Genomic DNA, 11,459 nt, shown 5'->3' with positions numbered 1-11,459 from the left:
CAGAAATTGCAGTAAGCCGAGATTGCACCACTGCACTCCAGCCTGGGCGACAAAGCGAGACTCCATCTCAAAAAAAAAAAAAGGACCTGGAATCATTAAAAAGGAATGTCTGGATTAAGATAAGGGGTTGTGAAGGCCAAGTAGCAGGCTTCAGAGGTCTTATCAGACCAAAAATAGGTGCCAGACTCTTAAGTTATTTCTCTCCTGGATCAGGGAAGGTAATTGGAAAGGAATGGGAATTCTCTACAGAATGTAGATTTTCCCCACAAGGGACAGCTTTGCAGAGGCATTTAAAAATGTGTCAAGGAAATCTAATTTTTTGTTTTGTTTTGTTTTGAGACAGAGTCTTGCTCTGTCACCCAGTCTGGAGTGCAGTGGTGCAATCTCAGATTACTGTAACCTCTGCCTCCTGGGTTCAAGCAATTCTCCTGCCTCAGCCTCCCTAGTAACTGGGGTTACAGGTGCATGCCACCATGTGGGCTAATTTTTTTTATTTTTTTATTTTTTTTTATTTTTAGTAGAAACAGGGTTTCCCCATGTTGGTCAGGCTGGTCTCAAACTCCTGACCTCAGGTGATCTGCCTGCTTCGATCTCTCAAAGTGCTGGGATTACAGGTGTGAGCCACCATGTCTGGCAGTCACAGAAATCTAATTTGGAGTAAAATTCTTCCATTTCTTTCAGGGCCTGCTATGTGTCATGTGATGTTATACCAGAGTCAGCCTGGAATTTGGTGTCTTATTGCTACAAAGAATCCACCTTGTCAGTCTTAAGATCTGTTTTAATGTGAATGCTGGTCAGCTGTGCCTGAATTACAGCAGGGAGGGGGGTATAAGGAGGCATGTCCGACCTCTCTTCCCATCATAGCCTGAACTAGCTTTTCGGATTAACTTTGGAATGCCCTTAGCTGATGAGAGGGGGTTCATCAATCGGTTGGGGGACTTCAAATTTTATTTTTGGTTTAGATTAGGAACAGGAATTCTGAGAAGGCTAACGTGGAAACTCAGGCCAGCACTCTTGGCCTGCACACACATCTGCCTTTTTTTTTTTTTTTTTTTTTTTTGAGATGGAGTCTTACTCTGTCACCCTGGCTGGAGTGCAGTGGTGCAGTCTCAGCTCACCACAACCTTCGCCTCCTGGGTTCAAGTGATTCTCCTGCCTCAGCCTCCCGAGTAGCCGGGATTACAGGCGCGTACCATCACACCTGGCTAATTTTTGTATTTTTAGTAGAGATGAGGTTTCACCATGTTGGCCAAGGTAGTCTCAACCTCGTGATCTGCCCATCTCAGCCTCCCAAAGTACTGGGATTACAAGTGTAAGCCACCACGCCGGGCCCACATCTACCTTTCAAACCATCCCCTGGACCAGTCTAGAAATTCCAGAGCTATGTCAGGGACTGGGGATAAGGGGCAAAGGCCCAACCCAGGAGAGGGCCTTGGGTTCCCACCTTCCAGTCACCAGGGCAGCTCTGCTTTTACACGCTTTACATCACCTGTGAGCTATGAGGGACCCGGGCAAAGTATTTCATTGGCATGAGATCCTCCTCCCAGCAATTCCCCCACAGCTGCCTCTGGGCCTGTGAATGAATGGAAAAGTCTCAGAGTTTCGTCACCAGGAAGAGTGAGCAGGAGGGGTCAAGAGGCAAATGGGCCATGGAGCCACTTTCTCAGAAACCAGAAGCATGAGCTCAACGGCACCAACAAAGGGGTGGAAAGTCAAAGGGAATTAACCACAGGCCCTTCCTCTCCACCAGGCTCTAAAACCTTCTGCTTTCAAAAATCTCATCATCACCCACACAATTCCACTTCCATTTCCCCTATGGCTGTGGGATATTTTATCAAGAGGATGAAAAAAGTAAAAGTACAAAAGTGAGTATTTTGTCCAAAGATCTGAAATAGCTTAACAGGGCCAGGGAGCAGGGAGGCTAGAACGGCCCTCCATTTGACAATCTCCAAGGCTGTCTGTGACAGACTATGGATACAGCAAGCCCAGGACATGGGGTCACCGCTGAACTTTCTGTTTACGAGACAGGACCCCCTTCAGGGATAAAGGCCAGGAAAGACGATAACAAGTCACACACAAGGAATGACCAATTACAGTTGTGGATTGTCCTGATACTAGCTAGAGAGAAGACTAAACATTGTAGCTAATATATCTTTTTTTTTTTTCTTTTTTTGAGATGGAGTCTTTGCTCTGTCACTTGTGCTGGAGTGCAGTGACACCATCTCAGGTCACTACAACCTCTGCCTCCCAAGTTCAAGCGATCCTCCTGCCTCAGCCTCCTGAGTAGCCGGGAGTAACAGGTGCACGCCACCATGCTCAGCTATTTTTTTGTATTTTTAGTAGAGATGGGGTTTCCCCATGTTGGTCAGGCTGCCCTCGAATTCCTCACCTCAAGTGATCCGCCCACTTCGGCCTCCCAAATTCTGAGATTACAGGAGTGAGCCCACCGTGCCCGGCCCAATAACAATTTAAAACAACGGGAACTGTCTCTGGATATAGTTATATGGATTCACTGTATTAAAGGATAAGAGTAAGATAAAGTCTCTGAACCCTCTGAACAGAAAAAAAAAAGATTTTGAGCTGAGAGTGGTTGCTCATGCCTGTTATCCCAGCACTTTGGGAGGCCAAGGTGGGAGGATCACTTGAGTCCAGAAGTTTGAAACCAGCCTGGGCAACATAGCGAGAGACCCTGTCTCTATTACAAAAAAAAAAAAAGACTGGGTGCAGCGGCTCACACCTGTAATCTCAGCACTTTGGGAGGCTGAGGCAAGTGATGAATTGCCTGAGCCCAGGAGTTCAAGACCAGCCTGGCCAACATAGTGAGATCCTGTCTCTATTAAAAAAAAAAAAAAATTGTGTACTACAGATTCGGCTGCAATATGCACGGTTTTCCATGGGCTTTTGATTATCTGTGACATTTCAAAACTATAAGTTGTTTCATTAGAATATTGGTGGGTTGGTGTTTACAGATGTCTTCGTCTATGTGCATAGCTTACATAGGTAAATACTGAGAGGGCACTGAAAGAAAAACTAACATTTATCATCTGACCAAAGGAAAGCGTAGGAAACCTAATCCACTATCCAGGCCAGAATCATGGGCTCCATCGGTCTCTTGCATTTCTTTTTTCTTTTTTTTTTAGATGGAGTTTTGCTCTTGTTGCCCAGGCTGGAGTGCAATGGCGGCGTGATCTTGGCTCACCGCAGTCTCTGCCTCCTGGGTTCAAGCAATTCTCCTGCCTCAGCCTCTCGAGTAGCTGGGATTACAGGCATGCGCCACCATGCCTGGCTAATTTTGTACTTTTAGTAGAGATGGGTTGTCGCCATGTTAGCCAGGCTGGTCTTGAACTCCCAACCTCTCTGCCCACTTTGGCCTCCCAAAGTGCTGGGATTACAGTCGTGAGCCACCACGCCCAGCCTGCTTCTTGCATTTCTATGTATTTCTATGAAGAGAACCAATTGGCAAATACTTCCTCAGTTCCCATCACAAGCACTGAGCTGGGTACTAGAGCTGGAGGTTCCTGGAGCTGGGAACCTCAGGATGGGTATGAACATAAAAAATGGAAGGGAGGGAGGGGGCAGGATGAAGTAGGGAGGACATGTAACAGATCAATGTAACGAGAGTCACGGCACTGAGCTGGAGAGTGCAGGGGCCCACAGGCAGGGTCAGGTCTGCCAGAGAAGTGCAGGGAGGAGGCCTCCTGGAGGAGGTGGTACCCAAGCTGCATCTTCAAAAATGGGCAGGTGGGCCCTGGCAAACATGGAGGCCCGGCATTCCAGAAAAGGGAGCAGGGTGAGCAGGGGCACTGAAGCAAGGCTCAGCTGCACATAGTGATGGGGAGCTGCCTTGGGATGAGGATGGTCAAGGGCACAGAAGTGTGATGACCAGGGCAAGGTAAGGAATGAATGTGATGAGGTTCCACAGAGGTTCCCCATAGGAAGGCCTCATCTGCTGTTGAGGAGTGTGACCTTTCTGTAGCTGATGGGGAGCCCCTCAGGGCTTAAGCTAGGTGGTGGCCGGCTCAGTTCTGCTGTGAAAGAATGCTCACTCTGGCTGCAACATGGAGAGGCAGGCACAGGGAGGTGTAGGTTACTATGAAGCTGAAAGACAGGAGGATCGCTTGAACCCGAGAGGTAGAGCTTGCAGTGACCTGAGATGGTGCCACTACACTCCAGCCTGGGCGACAGAGCAAAGACTCTGTCTCAAAAAAAAAAAAAAGAAAGTATATTAGCTAAAATGTTTAGGCTTCTCTCTAGCTAGTATCAGGACCATCCACAACTGTAATTGGTCATTCCTTGTGTGTGACTTGTTATCGTCCTTCCTGGCCCTTTATCCCTGAAGGGGGTCCTGTCTCATAACCAGAAAGTTCAGCAAAGACCCCATGTCCTGGGCTTGCTGTATCCATAGTCTCTCACAGACGGCCTTGGAGATTGTCAAAGCTCCCTGGCCCTGTTAAGCAATTTCAGATCTTTGGACAAAATTTCACTTTTGTCCTTTTTCCTTTTTCATCCTCTTGATAAAATATCCCACAGCCATAGGGGAAATAGAAGTAGAATTGCTGGGAAGCAACCAGGAAGGAAGTAGTGGTGGCGCATGCCTGTAATCCCAGCTACTCGAGAGGCTGAGGCAGGAAATGGAAGTAAAATTGCCAGGAAGCAACCAGGAAGGGCTGTGGCAGCTGCCAGGCAAAGGTCTGAACTCTGCCAGGGGCTTTGAGGCTGGGAATGCTGAGTAGGGTGGCAGAATGTGCACACTGTGACTCCCGAAAGAATGGCTCTGAGGGAGGAAGGCGTCTTGGATGATCCCAGGCTTTGGGATTGGGTGAGGCAGGATGGGTGGCAGTGCTACTCACAAAGAGGAAAGGCAATAAGAGGCAGTCAGGGGACATGCTGAGTTTGAGATTCCAGGAACAACTTCAGTGGGTGAATAGGTGGCAGGAAGAAGAGAGACTTGAAATCAAGACAGGAAAAAGCTGATGGGGCAAGGTCCTGATCATGGAGTAGTGGAGGGGAAGTTCTGGGTGGAGGTTACTATGAAGCTGAAAGCACAGCTCCAGGCTGAGGGTGGGCGTGAGGACTGAGGGAACGCAGAGAGGTTTGTTAGCCTGGAGGTGGGAAACAGAGGGAGTTCACACCTGATGGGTTGAAGGTTCTCAGATGTGAGCTGAGCCTGGGAGCTGACATTCTGAGAATGGCCAAAGGGTACACAGCCATTGTGGGGACTGGGAAAAGGAAGTGACCAAAGTCAGGTAAAAGACTTGCTGATGTGGACTCCTGAGGGCCACGCTGAGGGTGAAGCGATTGTGTTTTTGGTTATCTTTTGCTTGTTTTTTTTTTTTTTTTTTTCTTTTTCCTTTTGAAGACAGAGTCTTGCTCTGTCACCCAGGTTGGAGTGCAGTGGGGCGACCTGGGCTCACTGCAACCTCTGCCTCCCGGGTTCAAGCGATTCTTCTGCCTCAGCCTCCCGAGTAGCTGGAACTACAGGCGCCCGCCACTATGCCCAGCTACTTTTTGTATTTTTTGTAGAGACAGGGTTTTGCCATGTTGCCCAGGGAGGTCTCGAACTCCTGAGCTCAGGCAATCCACCCACCTCGGCCTCCCAAAGTGTTGGGATTGCAGGTGTGAGCCACTGTGCCCAGCTCTTTTTACCATTTATTGTAGACTTTTTTTTTTTTTTTTGAGATGGAGTCTTGCTCTGTCACCCAGGCTGGAGTGCAGTGGGGCATGATCTCGGCACACTACAACCTCTACCACCTGGGTTCAAGCGATTCTCCTGCCTTAGCCTCCCGAGTAGCTGGGACAACAGGCGCCCGCCACCACGTCTAATTTTTGTATTTTTAGTAGAGATGGGGTTTTGTCATGTGGGCCGGGCTGGTCTCGAGCTCCTGACCTCAAGTGATCCACCTGCCTCAGCCTCCCAAAGTGTTGGGATTACAGGTGCAAGCCACTGCACCCAGTCTTATTGTAGATTTTTGAGGCTTGTCTCCCTAACTCCCAGACTCAAGTGATCCTCCTGCCTTAGCCTTCCGAGTAGCTGAGAGTTTAGGTGCACCCCATGGCACCTGGCTTTATTGTCAATTTTTAATGGTCCCAAGGCCGCTACCATGATTTTAGAAACAGACTAATGACAAAAGCTAGATCTCTAAAGACACGTACCCTTAAGGAGAAATATCCTGTTACAGAGACATAGGTGTAATTGAGTTGCAAGCAAAGATGTGGCAGAGGTAGAGCTCCCAAAACGATTGGACTTCTTGAAATGTTTTAGGGGCGAAGACACATCCTTCCACCCGACACACAGCTACACAAAGGCTACTGTATCCTGCCCCCTTTGCCTCTGTGGACCCATGGAGGCGTGGCAGGACCTGAAGTGATGGGCTCACAATCTTTATTTACTTTTAATTTGCAAAGCAACAATCTCAGACAACTCTCAACATTTTGTGAACTGTTAATTTATCATTTTCCCATCAATGACCTGGTTCCAGCTTAATTCTGCAATTCCAGCTAATCTGGTTTCCTTTTTTTTTTTTTCCCTCTAGAATATTTTGTGTTTCTACTAGGTAAGGAGGAGTTTAAAAAAAAAGTTTCAAAAAGCTTAATATAAACTCTTGAGACTTAAAAAAAGATCCAATATCAGGCCGGGCGCGGTGGCTCACGCCTGTAATCCCAGCACTTTGGGAGGCCAAGGCGGGCGGATCACAAGGTCAGGAGATCGAGACCACGGTGAAACCCCGTCTCTACTAAAAATACAAAAAAAAATTAGCTGGGCGCGGTGGCGGGCGCCTGTAGTCCCAGCTACTCAGGAGACTGAGGCAGGAGAATGGCGGGAACCCGGGAGGCAGAGCTTGCAGTGAGCCGAGATCGCGCCACTGCACTCCAGCCTGGGCTACAGAGCGAGACTCTGTCTCAAAAAAAAAAAAAAAAAAAAAAAAAAAATCCAGTATCTTCTACAACCCAAGTTCCTTTTACTAATCAAATTCCAGAACTTAATGTCAGGTGGGAAACTATCCCATCTGTTCTCCCTTACTGCTAGGGCGGCTCCTGTATTTTCCCAGACAGATGAGAATCTTCCTTCTATTGGACAAATGATGGGACGTCACAACCTCTCCCTAGCACCTAGCACAGCGGTGGTACCTAAGTCCTCAATGACTGCTGGCCAAGTTAGTGAAGGAATGGTACTAATGATGGGGATTTCACAGCGTACTTGATTTTTTTTTTCTTTTCTTTTGGTTTTGTTTAACAAACATCACTGCCTAGAACTTCCTCATGTCTAAGTGGATTTTGGACAGGTGACTGCCAATGGGCTCCTCAGGATGTCACCTGGATCCTTAGGCAAAGCCATGGCTCCAAGTCTTGGAGGACAGATTCCAAGCAGGGTTTGCAAAAGGTAGTGGAAAGGTGTGTGCCCTGGTGAAGCACATGCAGGTCTAGGTTCACCCAAAGGTATACTCTTCCAAGCAACGGACTTTTACTCCATGTAGGCCTGGGCCACTCTCAGCCTGGGGCAGGAGGCAAGTGGGGTGGGGAAGTGAGGGGTGAGTATGCTAACAGTTCAGGTTTGTTTTTGTTCTAGTTTTTGTTTTTGAGACAGAGTCGTGCTCTGTCACCCAGGCTGGAGTGTAGTGGTGTGATCTCGGCTCACTGCAAGCTCCGCCTCCCGGGTTCATGCCATTCTCCTACCTCACCCAAGTAGCTGGGACTACAGGCGCCTGCCACCATGCCCGGCTAATTTTTTGTATTTTTAGTAGAGACGGGGTTTCACCGTGTTAGCCAGGATGGTCTCGATCTCTTGACCTCGTGATCCACTCACCTTGGCCTCCCAAAGTGTTGGGATTACAGGTGTGAGCCACTGTGCCAGCCTAGTTCAGGTTTTTAACATAGTAAAAGACAGACTCAAGAAAAGAATGGAACTCTACTTTATTAGGCAATACTGAGCATCCATCCTATAAGAACTAAGCCCATTCTGAGCACAGGCCCCATGTGTAGGAGGAGGCAGTTTCCCATTTCCTGGAAATGCCTTATCTCCTCTTACTTCACAGCAAACCCCTTCACCTGCCATCATGCCCGTCTTCACTCTCTCCAGGTGCGAGGATCCCGAGAACAAAGCCCTGGTAGCATCCCAAGATCAAGGGGGACACCTGTAGGACAAACTCCTGATTCAAGCCCAAATATCTCCAGGGAACAGATATGTCCTCAAAGTTAGCACTTCTTTAAAAATAATGTTCTTAGTATACAAAAGCTACCTGACAGGATTCTAGGTCTGCATATATCAAATAAAAAATAAAAGAAGAGGGAAACAAGTGCATAGAATAATTCAGAAATTATGGGGCTATGTATCTGTTGGGCCAAAGGCACAAACCCACCCTGCTGCATGCAGGACTGTTTTACTCTTGATGAGACAGAAGTTACCATCCACCATGGGATGGCAGCTGGGGCTCTCAGACTTCACTACACTCTCCAGGACAAAACCCCACGAGAACAAATGTGTTCCCATGGTAGCTGACCTAGCTACCAAAGGACAGTAGGCAGAGACAAAAGCAAACACTGAAATGTCCTCAGTTTACCCCTTTCCTGCAGGCCCTGTCCAACTCTTACCAATGGAAAGGACACTGGGACACTGGCTCCAGGCTGTACTTCCTCAAGTTTCTGTGCTCCTGACACTTTCTGGAAATAGAAAGGGGCTTTATCTTCATGTGGGTGACTCAGAACTGGAGAAGCCCCTCCATCTTGACCTGAAATCAAAGCCCAAGGCACCAAAGCCAGAAGAGCAGATTCTAGCATGGGCAGGGAGCTCTGGAACACTAACAGCTTGGGGTGAAGGCACCTTAGCCCAACAATGTAGCAGCAAAACAACAAAACAACCAGAACCACACCAAAGATTTCCAGTATTTCTCTGAGGACTTGGCCCACGTTGTGAGCCATGCTGTCTTCCATTCCACATGGAGAAACATTTCCCCTCCATTTTACCAAAGAGGAAACTGAGGCACAGAGGAATCACGAGAGAGGGGGCCAATCAAGTCACCCAATGTAAGGGAAAAAGACCCAACTTTCCAGACCTTCCACTCCTATGCCCTGTTCTTTAATGTATATGGGACTTGACTCAGACCACTAAAATGACAGTGTCCTGGAAATGAGGATGAGCAAGGGAAAGATTCTGGCAAAACCCCACAGAATGTTTAGGAAGCCCGGCTCTTTGAAAGGGAATCACTGCTGGGGCAGTGTGGCAACTCCCACTCCAGGTCAGTCCCTCACTTTTGCTCTTTGCCACTTCAATAAATTTTCTCTTTCATGTGAGTTCTCTGATGTGTGATAAAGTTAGAGCTGTTGCTGAAGCCTTTGCCACACTCAGGGCATTTGTAGGGCTTCTCCCCAGTGTGGATTCGCTGATGTATAATGAGGACCGAGTTCCAACTAAAGCCTTTCCCACACTCAGGGCACCTGTAGGGCTTGTCTCCCAAATGGGCTCTCTGGTGCATGACCAGAATGGAGCCCCGGCTGAAGCTCTTGCCGCACATGAGGCATTTGTAGGGCTTCTCGCCTGTGTGGGTCCGTTGGTGCACTACGAGCTGGGAGCGCTGGCTGAAGCATTTCCCACACTCGCTGCATTTGTAGGGCTTCTCTCCTGTGTGGATCCTCTGGTGCTTGAGGAGGTTGGAGCTCCAGCTGAAGCTCTCCCCACATGTCAGGCACTCATAGGGTTTCTCCCCTGTGTGCATACCCTGGTGTGCGATCAGACTGGAGCTCTGGCTGAAGCTCTTCCCGCACACCCCACACTTATAGGGCTTCTCCACCATGTGGGTTCTCCGGTGCGTGGCCAGGTTGGAGCTGCGGCTGAAGCTTTTCCCACACTCACTGCACTGGTAGGGTTTCTCTCCTGTGTGGGTTCTCCGGTGGGTGATGAGGGCTGAGCTCTGGCTGAACCTCTGCCCACAGTCAGTACATTTATAGGGTTTCTCTCCTGTGTGGATTCTCTGGTGTCTGATTAGGTTGGAGTTGTAACTAAAGCTTTCGCCACATTCTTTACATTCGTAGGGCTTTTCTCCAGTGTGGATCCCCTGATGCGTGTTAAGGCTGGATCGGTTGCCAAAGCTCTTTCCACACTCAGGGCACGAGTAGGGTTTCTCTCCCGTGTGGGTGCGCTGATGTGCGATGAGGTTGGGACTCCTGCTGAAGCTCTTGCCACACTCGGCACACTGGAAGGGCTTCTCCCCAGTGTGGATCCTCTGGTGGGTTATGAGGTTGGCACTCCGGCTAAAGCTCTTCCCACAGTCTCTGCATTTGTAGGGCTTCTCCCCAGTGTGAGTGGTTTGGTGTCTACTAAAGTTTGAACCATCACTAAAGCTTTTTCCACATTCATCACATTTGTAGTATTTCTCTCCTGTGTGGGTCCTCTCGTGTGTGATGAGGTGGGATTTCCGGCTGAAGGTCTTCCCACACTGGGGACATTCGTAGGGCTTCTCCCCCAAGTAAGTGCCCTGCAGGCCTATGAGCTGGCCAACTTCCCTGTCCTGAGAGAGCACCTCCCCGTGGTCCTCGCCTGGGGTGTGTCCCTGGGCCCTCTGGACGCCATCATCTCTCTCAAAGTCACTTTCCCTATCGGAGTGCTGAGCACTTTCACCTTCAGGCATTTCAGAGAATATCTCACGTGATTCATTCTCAAACATGTCTTGATTACAGTTCTCCCCATTTTCACTCTGTATCTCAAAATCTGAAACAATGAAGAAAAACATACAATGTCTACTCAACTCCCTGTCATGATGACAAAAGGAAACTAAGGGGGAAATTTATAAAAATTAAACTTCCAGTGAACACAAAGAGGCTAGGAAATCCTCAAAGCCTTTAATAATCAGGTTTAATATACCCAAAGGAATATAAATCATTCTGTTATAAAGACACATGCACACATATGTTCAATGCTGCACTATTCACAATAGCAAAGACATAGAATCAACCCAAATGCCCATCAATGATACACTGGATGAAGAAAATGTAGTACATACACACTATGGAATACTATGCAGCCATAAAAAGGAATGAGATTATGTCTTTTGCAGGGACATGAATGGATTGGAAGCCATTATCCTCAGCAAACTAACACAGGAACAGAAAACCAAACACTGCATGTTCTCTCTTATAAGTAGGAGCTGAATGAAGAGAACACACGAGCACATGGAGGGGAATAACACACACTGGGGCCTGTGGGGGAGGGGGACAGAGAGCATCAGGAAGAATAGCTAATGGATGCTGGGCTTAATACCTAGGTGGTGGAATGATCTGTGCAGCAAACCACCATGGCACGCATTTACCTTTGTAGCAAACCTGCACATCCTGCACATGTACCCCTGAACTTAAAAGTTGAAGGGAAAAAAAAAACAGGCTTATTTCATTCTGACTGGTTGTCAGGCCTCATAATCTCTGTGGCAATCACCCAGAAATTCAAGGCCTTAAAGATTTGGGTTCCATGT

General features: G+C 48.2%; 1 protein-coding gene across 4 annotated transcripts in view; it reads right to left on the bottom strand.

The window, feature by feature from the left end:
- ZSCAN2 (zinc finger and SCAN domain containing 2) overlaps positions 1 to 11,459 on the bottom strand; it is a 35,140-nt gene that overhangs the window by 2,012 nt on the left and 21,669 nt on the right. For 3 of the 4 annotated variants that reach the window (XM_007990273.3, XM_007990272.3, XM_073013066.1), the window contains exon 3: positions 8,809 to 10,702. The exons of the other annotated variant lie outside the window; for it this stretch is intronic. In XM_007990273.3, coding sequence (XP_007988464.1) covers positions 9,264 to 10,702 — 1,439 coding nt within the window. In that variant the 3' untranslated portion in view covers positions 8,809 to 9,263. Of the gene's footprint in view, positions 1 to 8,808; positions 10,703 to 11,459 lie in introns of those variants that run through there. 4 annotated transcript variants of the gene reach the window in all.

The sequence above is a fragment of the Chlorocebus sabaeus genome, chromosome 29 (assembly GCF_047675955.1).
Source record: "Chlorocebus sabaeus isolate Y175 chromosome 29, mChlSab1.0.hap1, whole genome shotgun sequence".
In the NCBI taxonomy this organism is placed as follows: Eukaryota; Metazoa; Chordata; class Mammalia; order Primates; family Cercopithecidae; genus Chlorocebus; species Chlorocebus sabaeus.
This window is presented reverse-complemented; position numbering and strand designations above follow the sequence as displayed.